Source organism: Ursus arctos, unplaced genomic scaffold, assembly GCF_023065955.2.
Source record: "Ursus arctos isolate Adak ecotype North America unplaced genomic scaffold, UrsArc2.0 scaffold_9, whole genome shotgun sequence".
Lineage (NCBI taxonomy): Eukaryota > Metazoa > Chordata > Mammalia > Carnivora > Ursidae > Ursus > Ursus arctos.
In genome coordinates this window covers 55,550,223-55,566,055 of record NW_026623111.1, presented here as the reverse complement: position 1 = coordinate 55,566,055, position 15,833 = coordinate 55,550,223, and the positions used below count along the sequence as shown (strand labels likewise).

At 37.3% G+C, this 15,833-nt stretch overlaps 1 protein-coding gene across 1 annotated transcript in view; it reads left to right on the top strand.

Annotated features, from left to right (window-relative positions):
- Positions 1-15,833, top strand: part of ADAMTS3 (ADAM metallopeptidase with thrombospondin type 1 motif 3) — a 256,015-nt gene that overhangs the window by 99,854 nt on the left and 140,328 nt on the right. The window contains exon 4 of the mRNA XM_026509996.4: positions 13,531-13,687. Within this exon, the coding sequence (XP_026365781.3) occupies positions 13,531-13,687 (157 nt within the window). The remainder of the gene's footprint in view (positions 1-13,530; positions 13,688-15,833) is intronic.

Genomic DNA, 15,833 nt, shown 5'->3' with positions numbered 1-15,833 from the left:
AAGAGATGGGGGCAGGGATAAGGGAACCAACGTGGGATGATGAGGCACCCAGAGCCTATCAAGAGGTGGATGTTGTTATTGTCCCAAGGCCACAAGGGATAAGGTAGGGACATGGTATTAAAATTGGGTCCATGGTAAAGGATACCTGAGGCATACCACTGTCAGATCTGTGGTGTGACAGCAAAGGAAAATCGAGACAAATACCTAACCTTTCTCTTCTTCCATCCTGTGATATGGAGGATACTGGGGCGGGGGAGGGGCAGGTTATTACAGGCCAGGCTAAGAAGTGGCATATGTCATTTTCACCCACATTGCATTGGCTGGTGTTTGGACATACCTAATTGCAGAGAAGACTGGGAAATATAGTTCTCCTGTATGTCTAGAAAGATGAGGAAGACACAAGTACTGGTGAGTACCAGCAGCCTCTGCTACAGAAGGATCAAGAACGACTCCCAACTTTCCAACCCAACACTGAGTGGATTGTGGTTGATTAGGAAGCTATCCTGGGCTTTCTTCTCATCTGTTGGTTACTTTACCCATAATGACTCTTGGCTTTTTCTCTCATTACTACTTGCTCTTCAGAGACTCTTTTTTGTTTGTATTCAGCATATGCACATCTTCTAGATCTTTCCCATTGCTCTCCCCTTGGATATCTCTATTCCTTTATCTTGCTTTATTTTCTTCATAATACTTTTCCACTACATCAAAATACATCACTTACTTACTTGTCTATTATTTTCACTAGTATTTTAAGCTTTGCGGGGTGGTGACTTTGTCATATTCCTCACTGTATCCCCAGTTCCTGGAACAATGAATAACCCACAGTAGGGACTCAAAAATTTTTGTTCAGAGGAAGTATCACAGGATTCCATGAGTCATTGTAGCATTGCACCATAGTTCTCTCTTTCTATTCTTATTTAAGCCCACTGGGTGTTCTGTCTATTTGCATCACTTCTGTTTCTCTCCTTATAACTTTTCCTTTGTTTGTTTTAGTTTGATTTTTGTTTTGCTTTATGGGTATTCTAGTTAGTCTGATGAAAGAGTTTTCATTGATGTTACCAGAAACCACCCTAAAGTCTTAACAGTCCATGTTCCATTTTTAAATTCCTATATATGTTCTCGGGTTTCTAGTTGGTTGCTATTTATTTGTTGCTGATGCCTTCCAGTTTCCTTTGCTATTGTACCCACACAGTTTCTGTTATAATCTCTTGCCTCTTCTCAGGACTTACCTTCTATTCCAGCCAGACTTTTCCCTTGGGTTCTTGTAACAGTTTTGGAAGCTTTGTCTCTATCCTCAGACCTTCCCTGTCTTCACTATACAACCTTGTCTTAAACGCTTCAAAATACTGTGTAAGGATCAAGTATTTGCTTTTATTCAGTAGGTGTTCTTCTTCTATCTTAATTCTAACTCCATTCTTTCAGCTTTCCATTGTTGGGTACCAAACCACCCAAATTTAGGGTGTCAAATAACAGCTACTTTATTATGTTCATGGATTTTGTGTGTCAGGAATTCAGAGAGGACAAGTGCAGATGATTTGTCTTTGCTCCAGAATGTCTGGGTCCTCATCTGGAAATGTTCAAAACACAGGGGTGTTGAATGGCTGAGTGTTGAGACTCTATGGAGCTGGGCTCTTCATTTGCATGTCTGGTGGCTGGGCTGAGTGATTCGAAGGCTTCGACTGTTTCCAGAGTGCCTGCGCATGGCCTCTTCGTATGGGTTGGGCTTCTCAGTGTGGCAGCTGGATCTGAGAGGGGGCATGTGGAGAGAGGGTGTTCCTTAGGACTGAGGCAGAGGTTGCAAGGCTTCTCCCTGGCTAGGCTTAGAAATCACGGAATGACACTTCTGTCACATTATTTTGATAAATATAAAAGTGAGTCATAAAATTTGGCCTGGATTCAAGGGAGAGCAGTTAAATTCTACCTCTTGACAGGAAGTGTCAAGGTCATACTGACAAAATCAACATGGGATGGAAGATTGTGTGGTAGGCCATCTTTGGCAAATAAAATCTGCCACGTTGACCTATATCTAATACATGGGATTTCTTCTGTTTAACTCAATGAGGTTGAAATGTCCCATGACCTTGTTACTCAGTGTCGTACAGGGACCAGAAGCATGAACATCACCTGGGAGTTTATTAGAAATATTGAGAGCACTGAATCAGACTCTGCATTGACAAGATCTCCGGGTGATTCATTTACACTTTAGAGTTTGAGAAACACTGCCCTAGGAATCATTGACCGTGATATGGGCTTGCCAGTATCCACCCAATGGCAGAAAAAGAGCAAGTGCTAAAGGAATAGTTGAACTGATCTGGATTGAACTCCTGTTTACAAGGAAAATTTCTATACTTTAAATTATACCTGTCATTACTACATTTTAACACTATCAATGTTAATTGTGACCTACATTCTTTTCAGGAACAGTAAATATCTCTTCAGTTTGTGTCCTCAAATGTAATATGCACAATCCTAGGTTTAATAATTAATATCTGTGACTCAAGAAGGTTTGGAATGATTATGTATTTTAGTATGGATTATAATGCTATTTTGAATAATTTCTAAGATCAAAAAGTTAGGTTCTTTTGGATTTTACATTCCCCTTGAACTATTTTTTAATTGTTGAATTTATAAAGGTTTTTCTCTCCTATGACTACTGTTAGTAGATATTTATTTTCTACTAAATGAAAGAATATGATTTTTAATTTGTCTCTTATATCTTTTTTTGTTTGTTTCTTATTACTGTTAAAGACACCCTGACTCTTTCTACAAACTCTTAAAAACCCAAGAAATGTATACATATTTTATTTTATCTTCAGTAGATGACTGTTATGTATTTTAATTATACAGAGTTCAATTCATAGATTCCATTTACTCAAGTTCCCTTTAAATAGCCATCTTCTTACAGTTTGTTTTAGAGTAAGGGAATAAATATCCAGAAATTCATTTTGATTGGCACATTATTTGTTAAGCAGTTTTTCTCAAACTATAATTTCCAGACTACTACCATTTGCAGGATCTGAAGTGCTTGTTAAAATTGCAGATTTCTGATCTCCATCCCAGTCCTTTTGAATCAGACTCTCTGGGTTGGAACATGGAAAGTCTCTGAGGTTGGGACCCAATTTCTTTGGCACAGTAAAGTTTGCGACCTACTTTACATTAGTCTTATAGTCATATTTCAAGTTATTTATCATAGGAATAAACGGGTCTTGGATGTTGGCAGGGAACAGCCTTTCAAATTCCTATCTTTCCTGGGAGATCTAAAATTGGAAGATCATTTAATTGGAGATCACTTTAGAGATTACTTAAAACTCTTGCAATTCTTCAGATCATGAGACTGAGGTCCAAAGAGTTTAAGTGACTTTTTGAAAGTCACACGAGTTAATAGCAAAGCTAAGTCCAGAACCCAAATCTTTCAGCCAAGCTAGTTTCCTTTTTATGCTAAGATGGGTAGGTTCATCTTATCTTTAAGCCTAGTAGTTAGGTACGTTAATGGGTTCATGGTAAGATCATAAAGGAAATCCTGAGCATTTAGTCAGAAAGTATAGTCTTCTAGAAATGTATAGATTGTAGGATTAAATATATTAACAATGGTTAGTGTTATTTAATATTTCATAAATTTGCTGGTATGAGGTACCTCAACGATCATGATAAATTTGATCAAGTCCAGAAATGTCAAACACTTATGAAAATCATTTTACTAGAGATTTTTAAGACTTTCTGAAAATGAGGATCAGGGGAAATTTTCCTCCTGTCCATCTTGAAATTCAGTCCCCTTCACATTCTTCTCCCTCTTCCCTTTTGTACCCCATCTTTCCCTCTATAATTGTACAAGCACAGTAGCACAGTAGTGATGGATGAGCCACAGTACACCTGCTTTCTTTTTAAGTTGTTCAATCACTACACGGCCTTTCAAACCGTGAAGGATACTGAAGAGTGTTGCATAATTTGGGTTTTTCAGTGTTCTTCCACGAAGAAAATTCTGTGACTTAACATTTTTGGATATTTTACATTTATGAATATTTAGCATCAATTTATCATGATTGTTGAAGTACATCATACCAGCATATTTGTGAGATATTGAATAACCATTGTTAATATATTTAATCCTATAATTTATATATTTCCAGAACACTATGCTTTCTTGTTTCAGATTAAACCATAATGTTGTCTTAGTTTTAGCTTGAGTATATAAGGCATGTAGTTTTATTCAATAAGTACCTACCTCCTTCAATATGAAAAGATATGTGGCAGTTTATATGTATTCACACAATAAGGTATTGAAAATAGAGTAAGTCAGCAAGAAGGGAAAATAAGAGAAGGGAAATGGATGTCCAAAAAAGGTTGGTATCCAAGGATTCATGGCGCAAGATTGTCTTAAAGTTAGAGGAGAAATTTGACTTTGAATTTTCTTACAGATACTGTTAGTTACATAATTACAATGCTTATGAAATAGAAATAAATCAGTTTTTTCAGAAGAAGCAAAATTGTTCCTATTACTAAAATCTGAGAGATTTTTCTTCCTGGATTCTCACATAGCAAACAATGTATGTTATTGAGAGAGGTCCTCAACAACAAACATGCTGTTATTACAATAATGGGCCTCTTAGGGCTTTTTTTGTATAATCTCCATAATAGGTTGATGCTTTAACACTTTGCGTAGTTAAATGAAAACAGTTTTATTTAGGGGCCCAAATAACCATAGCCTGGCTTAACTGAGGCAGGGGCTGGTAGTGGAGATTAGAGTAAATAAGAGGAATTAAACTGAATGTGTAGAAAATCCTTTAGTCTTTAGGAAATCTTCCTAGAATTTTATTTCTTACAACCTAGATTTTACTCTGTTCTTTTTTTTTTATTATAATAATATTTTTTTATTATATTATGTTAGTCACCATACAGTACATCCCTGGTTTCTGATGTAAAGTTCGATGATTCGTTAGTTGCGTATAACACCCAGTGCACCATGTAATACGTGCCCTCCTTACTACCCATCACCAGCCTATCCCATTCCCCCACCCCCCTCGCCTCTGCAGCCCTCAGTTTGTTTCTCAGAGTCCATAGTCTCTCATGCTTCATTCCCCCTTCTGATTACCCCCCTTTCTTTATCCCTTTCTTCTCCTACCGATCTTACAACCTAGATTTTAATAATCAGGCAACTGAGGGTTGGAGATTAGAACTGAAGTGATTATGTCAAGTGTTGCTGGTTAAGGTTAGGTCCATTTGCTTTAGCAATTAATTGAATCAGTATTAATTAATTGAATCAAGATGGTTGCAATCTCTCTTTCTCTCCTCTTTTTTAATTTAGGCCTCTAATCATAATACCTGCCTGAATAGGAGAGCCTATTCACCCCCTTCATAGAGCAGAGTCTGCAAATATACATTTAGTGTTATCAGTGTGCAAGGGATTATGTTAGATGCTGTTGAGATTCAGAAGTCATCCAGGAGGATCATTGTTGAATGAAATGCCAGCCGAACCCAAACATAAATCTGGAATTTAATCAGATTTATATTTCAGTTCAGCTGACACCTTACTCAACATCTCTTAATCTCCAGAGACTTGTACAGTTAACATAAATAATTAAAATAAAAGACTGACAATGGTAAATACCATAGACATAAAGATAAAATGCTGGAATTTTGGAGTAAGGGAAAGCTTTATGGAAATCAGTGGCATCACTTGGGTAATATTTTAGCTACTTCTTCATTTTCATAAACTCTCTCCAAATACATCCCAAATAATTAAGTTTCTTTAATGTAAAAAAGAAATGCTGTCTTTGCTTACCAAATGCAGCTTTGAATCAGTTCTTTTTTTTTTTTAAGATTTTATTTATTTATTTGACAGAGAGAGAGACAGCCAGCGAGAGAGGGAACACAAGCAGGGGGAGTGGAAGAGGAAGAAGCAGGCTTCCAGCGGAGGAACCTGATGTGGGTTTCGATCCCAGAACGCTGAGATCACGCCCTGAGCTGAAGGCAGATGCTTAACCACGGAGCCACCCAGGCGCCCCAGCTTTGAATCAGTTCTACTCACTATTTTCTTGCCTTTATCAACTATTTTGTCTTCCTCAATGTCTCCTCTGTAGAAATTTTGGGGATATCATTGAAATACTCCTTATAACTCACAAAAGATTTGGAAATCATAATAACATCTGTCCATTCTGATGATAAAATGGGACCATGCAATGTGTCTGTGGGTACACTGATAGAATAAATGTTAGAGGAAGCAGCATAGTAAAGTGTCAAGTTTCAAAATGTGTTTTCAGAGAAACTTAGTGAATTAAGATGGAGCTATTGTACCACTAAGATATAATGATAGTCTTTCTTGAATATTATATTTACAATTATTCTCTCTCACATACATACATGACATTAATATAAAATTTTCTCAGTGCCTCTTCTAGACATTAAAAAAAAAACTAAGTTTAGGGGCGCCTGGGTGGTACAGCGGTTAAGCGTCTGCCTTCGGCTCAGGGCGTGATCCCGGCGTTATGGGATCGAGCCCCACATCAGGCTCCTCCGCTATGAGCCTGCTTCTTCCTCTCCCACTCCCCCTGCTTGTGTTCCCTCTCTCGCTGGCTGTCTCTATCTCTGTCGAATAAATAAATAAAATCTTTAAAAAAAACAAAAAACAAAAACTAAACTAAGTTTAATTAAACTAGTTTAAAACTTAATAGACATTTAAAAAAGCAAAAAAAAAAAAAACCCCAAAAATAGGCATATGAAATGTATTATTGCTTTTCTATGCTATGGCCTAGTATAATATGGTAACCAATTTAGCACAAAATAATGAATATCTAGTCGACTTCGGCTTCAATAATGTATTATATTATTTGGCACATGTTTCCTGGCATCCGCAAAAATCTACCTAGTTCTACTCTCTTTCCTTAATAGATTCAAGAATCACTGCAGTAAAACAGTATTTAGGTGTCACAATTAAAAATGGAATGTTTCCATAGCATACTTTTTTTAGATTATCTGGCACAGAGTTTTTAAGAAACCTTAGTAATTCTTGTTGGAACTCTTTAAAATATCTTTTATACCGATTTTTGTCTTAAACCAAGTTAACGCAATTTAGTCTTTTCTTAGTGACTGATGTTTATTGTTATGGACATATAGAGACTTGAGATTTACCTTTTTTGTTGGGCTTTATAGTTTACAAAGGTCATTCATAGACATTATCTCATCTGAAAGTCCCTGTATCCCACAGCCCTTACTCTTGTTTGCCATTTATACTCTGATGAGAATTAGGAAACCATCTAACCTGGTTTATTAGAATTGGGTGTCAAATAAAGCTGTGAGGACCCCTCCTAGTGAGTAAGGAGTGTGGCCTTTGTGATAGCTGTTTCCATCCTCAGAGGCTATTTGGCTTAATTCTGGATTCTTGGCAGTGTTTGCTGAGTGATGTAGCTGGAAGAGTTGACCAGATGAGAGGGGAATTATGCAGCTGGATTTTTAGCATAGATCATTGTTTTATAAATATCCCCTCCAAAATGCTGTCAAAGGGCCCGTGTGAAGACTTAATTAAAACAATAAAATGTGTTTAATATAATGTGCTTAATGCTGTCCTAAACATTATAAATATTTTAAAACTTCATCTGTGTTAAATTTGGAGAAATAGTTTGAGAAATACAATAAATATTTCCTGAATTGTTACATGGGATTAGAGAATGGTAAATGTAGAGGGCTTTGTGTCACAAAGGGAAATTCACAAAATATTACCTTAATATCATACATCATTTAAGTAACATTGAAAATGGGTTAAAATCGATTGCATCTGTTTAACAGAATCTTCTAGGACCATATGTCTTCTTAGGTGTGACATTTCTAAAAATTCCGAAGTTACAATTTCAAAGCTGTACATACCTGGCAGCATGATGCATAACCCCAGTACTTGGAATGCCACAGTCGGAGACTTTTCGTTTTATACATTGGGCTTTATTCCTCTAAGTCACTCTATTATATTCTATTGTGAAATAAAACTGGGGATCTGAGAGCAGGAGTGTGCTATTTTATATTGGGGTGTGACAGTGCATGGTCTTTGAGCTTCCAACAATGTCAGCTAATGCATGACTCCCTAAATGAGTATCTCGGTGGTTGAAAGAATCTTTAGTACTTAACTGTTAGTACTGATGATTTTATGCTTGGGGTAGTCTAGTCTAAAAACATGAGTACTTTTTGAATAGTCACCCTATATTTGGTAGCTACTAAGTGAGAGAAATCAATATAGTGTGGTGGGAAGAGCAGCAGAAAAATCTACCCATAATAGCTCTGACTGGGATCTGAAATATATATGGTTTGACCACTCCTCTTCCATAACTCTGTGTAATATCTCTTCATTCCCTGCCACTCTAATTAGATACTTTTGTTTGACTTCCTTCCCACAACCCTCATTCTTTGTGTCTTCTTTGCTGCTGTTATTTTTATTTTGATAAAACTCTGTCCTGCTGAGATGCCATGACACTCTTCTCGGTGTTCCTCCCATCCCTTCTTGCCATTCCTTTTTAACTTCCTTCTAAGGTGTTTTATTTTCACTTGCCTATTGCTTACATTGATTTCTTCTCCATCAAATAGTAGACACCTCCTTTGGCCCAGGCACTGTTCTGGGCCCTGGGATGCAGCAGTGAATGGGACAAAGTCCAAAGCTTGATGAAGCTTATGTTCTGAAAGGGTGACTATCATCTAGGCAAGGCCCTGTTGAAAAAAGCAAAACCAAAAGGAATCAGCAAGGAGTCCCTCGTGGCTGGAGTGGAGCCAGCAACAGTGAGTAAGGACACAGGCCCAAGAGGTTGGCGGTGCCAAGAGCAGGGGAAGCCCAGCGGGCCTCATAAGAACTTTGGTTATTCATCTGAGTGAGAAGAAGAGTCTGTAAAAGCAGAAGGAATGTAGGTTTTTAGAGGCACCAAGTATTAATTTTTTCCGGTAATTACTCTTCATTCCTTTTCCCTCCTCTTTGCCCTTTGCTCCTCCCATTGCCACTTCTACCTCCTGGGCTTTGATTTAACATCATGTTGCTTGCTTTCTAGTCTTTTCTTCCCTCTGGCAGGTCAGATCAATCTTCCCAAACTGCTTTGTTCTCATCTGCTGATCCACGATTGTTGTGATGGTTCTCATTCTGTATGTTAGACTTCAGACTCGAGGGACAAGAGTCCTCCGTTGCTTCATTTTCCGGAACTGCCCTGCACAGACTCGACTCTGAATGAGAGGGTTACTCACTGCCCTCAAGCATGTATTGGGCTTTTCCACTTTAGAACCTTGCTCAAGCCTGAAAGTCTCACTTCTAGTGCCTTCTCTCGCACCACTGGCATGGCAGTCCTCCCAACTTTTGAAGACCACTACAAGTCTGAAAAGTTGTTATCCCCTCACTTACACCATTCGTTCCTGTAGTTTTTCATAAAAAATGTGTTGAAGACACATTTTGTGCTAACAGTGGTTCTGGGGCTTATGGAGGCCAAGATGAGTGAAGAGAGTCTGCCTCAGGAGCTGACGATGCTCTTGGGGAGATGCAGGATGATACATTTAACATTTAGGTGAAACAACCTGAAATTTGTGTTAAGGTCATGAGAGCAAAGAGCACACGGCTCTGAGTCAGAATGATGGGCTAAGATGGGTCCTAGTTTAGACGGGGGAACCTAATGTAGGGAGAGGAAAGGAAGTCATTTCTAAGGAATTCACATTTAAGCTGAGACACAGAGAAAGAAAAATAACCTGCTAAAGAAAGTGTGGTATGTTGGGAGAGGAGCCTTCTAAGTAGAACCAACACTGTTTTCAAAGGTCTGAGGCAATAAGGAGCTTGGAAATATCAAAGGAGAAATGAACTGAGCAAAGCCCCGAGGGTGGCACATGGTCAGCCAGGTGAGAGCGGCACCGCCTGAGGCTGATGGGCAGGGCCAGGTGATGCAGGCGCTGACGGCCATGATGAGGAGTGTGGTTTTAAGTGCAATGGGAAGCAACTGAAGTGTTTTCAGCAAGGGCGCGACATGATCTTATTTGAAGTTGAGACTGCCATCTGTTCATTAAAATCCACTTGTCTTTGCTCCCCAGGCACACAGCCAGATTCCATTTCCTGGTTCTCTTTGCAGTGGGCTTTGAGCCATGTGACTATATCTTACGCATGGAAGTAAACGGTAGTGGTAAATAGCTACATGGTAAGTCGTGCTGAATAGCCCCACGACTAGGACTAGCTCATAAAAACCTCCTGTGTGAGCTTCCTTATGCTGTTTGCCCTCTGACTGGGCAAACTTAGGAGCCCCTCTTGAAATGGTAGAGCCAGTGTCAGGGTGGATGCCTGCATGACTGTGTGGATCAGAACCCCCTCTCGGCTGACCTAGAACTATCTGGAGCTTTTGTGTGAGCGAGAACGAAGCACTGGATGTGTTGAGCCATTACACATCCCGCCCATTTGTTACCACATTCTCATTTGTCTAAAATAATGTGATAGCTTGCAAGAGCCATTTTGGCTGCCGTGCTATATGAGAATGTGAGGCAGTGTGAACAATAGCAGTGGCCAAAGCGAAGTCCCCATGGGGACTAGAGAGATTTCAGCTGAAATAGATTTTAGGTCATTTTGTATATACAATCAACAGCTCCTACTGACAATTTGCTGTGTGTGTAGTAAGGTTGTGAGGGAAAAAAATCTCACTTGATTTGAGTCTCAAGGGCGATATCACTTACTTTTTGGACGGTCCGTAACATACCTCACTGAATACCTGTAGGCATATATTTTGTTTATTTGACTAGATTGCCCAAAACTAGAGAGCAAACAGACCATATCTTTGAGAAACTTCTACTTACTGTCGTGTCTAGTATGGTGCTTTAGATAAAGTACTATTAAACTTTGCTTAAATTAATGAATAAAAGGGGTGGGCTCTCAGATTTTTTTTGACCATGGAGTTATCGGGGGTCATGTGACCCAGCATTGCCTTGCTATTGATATCACCTCAACTTGGCTTAAATTTTCATTGCCTTCTAAGGGAGAGGTTTAGCTGTGTTAAATTTTTGTGTTACCTGTGTTTGCCCAGTCATAATGGAAACAGCGTAAGGAAGCCCACATAGGAGGTTTTTATGAGCTAGCCCTATTCTTGGTATTCACCACTACCACTTACTTCCCTGGGTAGGATAGAGTAACATGGTTCACAGCCAACTGCAAAAAGAGAGCCAGGAAATGGAATCTGGCTTAGTGGGGAAGTAATATCATGGGGCCTGGGATTTGAATGTTTGCAATAGGAGGTATGTAGAAATGTTTTTTAAAGGCATGTGAGTTAATCCTCACTGCTTTCCCATCACTTTCAAGTGGCCCCACTAGCTATTGCCCAGTGCTCAGAGTTGCTTCATTGACCACTATTTCCATCTACAGTTAGGCACTCATCTGGGAGAAACATTATGATTTATGGGAAGTCTCAAGATAGGAGGCAGTTTCTGTAATCCGGATGAGCAATGATGAGGTCTGTAACTAAGGAAGTGGTGGTGGAAATAGAAGGACGGGATAAGAAAGCAAGAAGCTTTATAGAACACGGTGACTGGATGAATTTGGTGTGAAGAAAAGACTAGAATAACGATGAATACAGAAGACCCATGCTGATAAACCTAAATTTATAAACTTAGATGTATATCAACAGACCAGTGTTTTCAAAATAAAGCCAGCTAATATTTTAACACTGCCTACCACCAATGGATGGCATTAGTGATGAGCCTGGACATTTAAGCCTTGGACATGGTACTGTGTTCGTGCTTAGTTTGGATGTGTTTTATGAACGTTATTAAACCATATATGTCTGAGAAGGGCAAAAACAATGATGTTAAAATTACTGGTAGAAAGAGATATAAGAATAGGATACCAATGCTAAAGAGATTAAAATGACAACTGGAAAGCATGAGAAAAATGTTGGAAATTATATTTGTAGAGGAGATCCATTGACAGTAGAAACAACTCTGAAGGGTAAAGATTAATCAGGCCCTTTGTAAAAAACACTGCATTTCACAGTACAAGAGTAGAGAAAGAGTGATTGACCAGATGAGAAAACAATTCCAGATACGGGAGTTAGGTCCTGAAGGTCAGCATGAATATCCAATGCCCATTAGCTCAGTGTTCTTTTTAGTGAAGGCTACAAGTTTCCTCAAGAGAGTAAGGACTAAGCATGGTGAAGGAGCTGTGATGATGTTTTCCTGCGAGACATGGTCACATAAAGTCAAGGGCTGTTTGTGCACAGCATCAGGGGGAGTGTAGAAATGCATGTGGGGACACCCTAGATTCTAAGACCTCCCCATGAAGCTTACACAGGGGAAGGAGGGCGTAGAGCATGCCAGGTGGAAGAAGTCAGAATGGAAACCAGGGAAGAGATTTGAATGCAATAGAAAAAGCTACAGTCAGGCATATTTGCTGCAAACAAATGCCATTTGGGAAGGTGTACCTACCTACCTACCTTTCATTTCTGTGTTGCTCAGCAGAGAGTGGTGGAACCATTAGATCAACAGCTAGAACGGATGAGCATCCCCAAGGCCCAGCCTGTGTTTCACGAGACCAGTGATCTCATGTTTGAAAATATAGAATAAGCAAGGGCCTCAGAAGCAAAATATGACTTACTTCTAGATCCGATGTGTATTTCCAAAATAATTACAATTCCCACACTAACACATTATTTCTTCAAATTTATTTTCAAATTAAAAAAAAGTACTGAAATTTAAATTAATATTACATATTAATGTATGGCCTTTAAAGTAGGAATATGAGCTGTAACTATATGATTATAATGTAAACTTGATACCTAATGAAGAGCTAATTTCAGACAAAATCATCATTTCTATTCAGCTATAGCACTGAATATAGTCGTGGTATTTTCTAAATAAAAGATGAAACAGCTTAGAAAAAGACTAAATTTTAGTGTGGTAGAAGGCAATGAATACAACCATAACTTTTTTAGTGGGGAAAGATAAGGCTTGAGGAGGGAAAAATATGTATAAAATTATCAAGTGTTAGATTAAGATAGGAAAAATATGAGTTAGTTCTTCAACTTAATAAATATTGGAAATGCAGGGTTTCCACTGAAGCTTAAAGAGGCTATTTAAAGGAGCTCATTCTTCTCATACCATAGTGGTATGGAGGAAAATGTAAATGAGTTAAAAAAAATACTAATACTAACCATGTGTGGACAGCTGCTCCACAATGGATGATTATGGGATATTGGAGATGTTTCTTGAGTTTATTTCCCCTATAAGATTCCTTTTAGAGATAAAATACCAAGTAGAGTATATAACTGCACTTCTTTGCAGTCTAAGGAAATGTATACATTGTGTAATTTTCTTATTCTTACCCTATGTAAAGTTTTTATTATACCTTATGTGAATTATTTTATTCCTACCATTTAAGAATTTCTATCTTATATGAATTACTTAAACACATTAAATTTGTAGCCAAAAGTGGAAAGAAAAAGCATGAGTTTTCTCAAATTATATTCTTGCCATCTAAAAAGTACTTGTGAGCTAAAGATGACAGATATTTCTTTTTTTTTTTTTAATTAACACATTTTATGCTTTCTCTAGGCTGGAATGATAAAAAGTGATGATGATGAGTATTTCATTGAACCTTTGGAAAGAGGTAAGCAGATGGAGGAAAAAAATGGAAGGATTCATGTTGTCTACAAGAGATCAGCAATAGAACGGGCTCCCGTGAACATGTCCCACGACTGCCAATACAGAGGTAGGCATCTTTCACAAGGCTTAAACATTAACTATGATTTTAAGATATGATGAAAACAGCTCTCCCAGTCAGTTAAGAGAGTGTGATAGTCATTTGCTCTTGCATAATGTGGAGGTTGTGAAAGAAGTTTATAAATCATCAAATATGGTGCGCCTTTTTAAAACCCATAGTGTAATATAATGTTATTGGTATTATTTTATTCCAGGGCATTATTGTGTTCCCAATATGTTTGCTATTTATGATTTCTATTTAAGTTTCACATTAAAGTTATCTTTTCTCTTGCTTCTGCTAAAACTTGAAAATATTTTTGCTTTCTAGAAGTATCTAAATTATGAGTTATTAATACTATTTTCAAACTTTTAAAATGAGATATATTGACATGGCAAAGAGATAATGTGATAGACACATTTGAAAATAAGAATGCTATTTGACTTTAAGGTCTATTTTGCAAACCTTTTTCCAATATGGGGGAGAGAATGAGCCAAATTTCTTTTCAAAATAGGCTGGACCACTAAAGTCAATTAAATTATGGCATGTGAAGCTTTTCTAATTTTGTTTGTTTTAATGAAATCTTAAAGTAATTTGTTATTAAAGAGATGTTTTTTTAAGTTGAGTATAGAAGTTCCCTTTATGGAAAAGAAAGGAAATTTGAGAATCTGTTTTTTTAACCAAATTTCAAAAAGTCTATATTTACTTTTGTCAGGCCAACTATCTGAATTAGAGATAGTAGAGATTTCCCCCAAGGAAATGTCAGGAATAGAAATAACCTTCTTAATTTAACAATCTAGATGCTCGATTCATGATATCTTGCCTCCTGAGAGTTGTTACCTAGTTTGATTTTCAGATATCACGTTTCCCTTAATATGCAGTACTAATGGAATAGTACAATTTAAAATAAATTTAAAATTAACTCAGTCTGAAGAGTTTTTGAGAAATTTCTGATTTGAAGCAACAGCACTGAATTAATAGATGCATTACTATGAAATGTGTGCCTATCCTAGAGGGTCACTGTGGTGTAATCAGAAGAGAGTACACTGTACATTTAGACAGATGCGAGTAATAGCTCTGAAACATCAAGTTGTTCTGTTACCTTCAATTAATAGTTAACCTTTCTGAGCCTCAGTTTATCTGTGTATAAAGAATTAAAATACATTGCACAATCATAATGTCTTAGAAATATATAGTTGAATGTAGCCTTCAACAATAATAAACGGTTGATCAGTGCTAGCTGTTGTTACTGCTATTAATTATTAATGTTAATTATTTTGTGCAAAGATTTACATGTTAGGAGTTTTAATTAAAGTTGAACAGTCAGGCATTGCTTGCCTTCATGTTGTGAATACATTCCTATTAGTTCTCATTTATATTTTCGTGTTTTAAAAATGTCATTCTAAATCAGAAGACGGGTTATGTCAAAGGATACATGGTAGGATACAGTGCTTTTTCTATAGTTTAGTTGTTAATAATATCTAATATCTTTTGTGAGGCAGTGGTTAAATATCTTTTAGCAAAGTGTAGCCCACATGTTATAGAATTGTAGTAGAGGACTAGAAAGTCCTTAATAAGTAAGTCATGTTGACTTTCCTCCCAATTGCCCCTTCCATCATACCTATCTAGAGGCTCACCAGCCTGTACTTTGTTGCTCCATTTCAGTCCCTGAGGGGATCCATTTCTATAAATATCAGTCTTGGTACTTTTTAGTAGCCTGATATTTACAGAGCAGGAGAAAAGATTTTTTTTCAATTGAAATAAGAAAATTGTGAGAAATACTATGTTTAATACTATTGTATTTCTAGATACTAGATTAGGGAAAATAATTTAGTAGTCAGAGCATATATATTTAAAAGAACTAGATGAAATAAGGCAATTTTGGACATTAATTTAGAAAATAATTTAAAATATCAAGTAACATCAGCCTCAACTTATTCTGATTTTATAGTGAGTTGTTTTTAAGAATGCAGACACTTGAAGACTTTATTTTTTAATTTTTCAATTGTGAAAAGAAGATTACTTTATAATTGAAGTAGGCCATAAAACACATTTTGGAAACGTTTTCAGCAATCATCGGTCAAAGGAGGAGGGGGTTCCTTTCTTAATTCGCAATTACTTTAAAACTTGACCCAATATATAGCACATAATGTTCCAT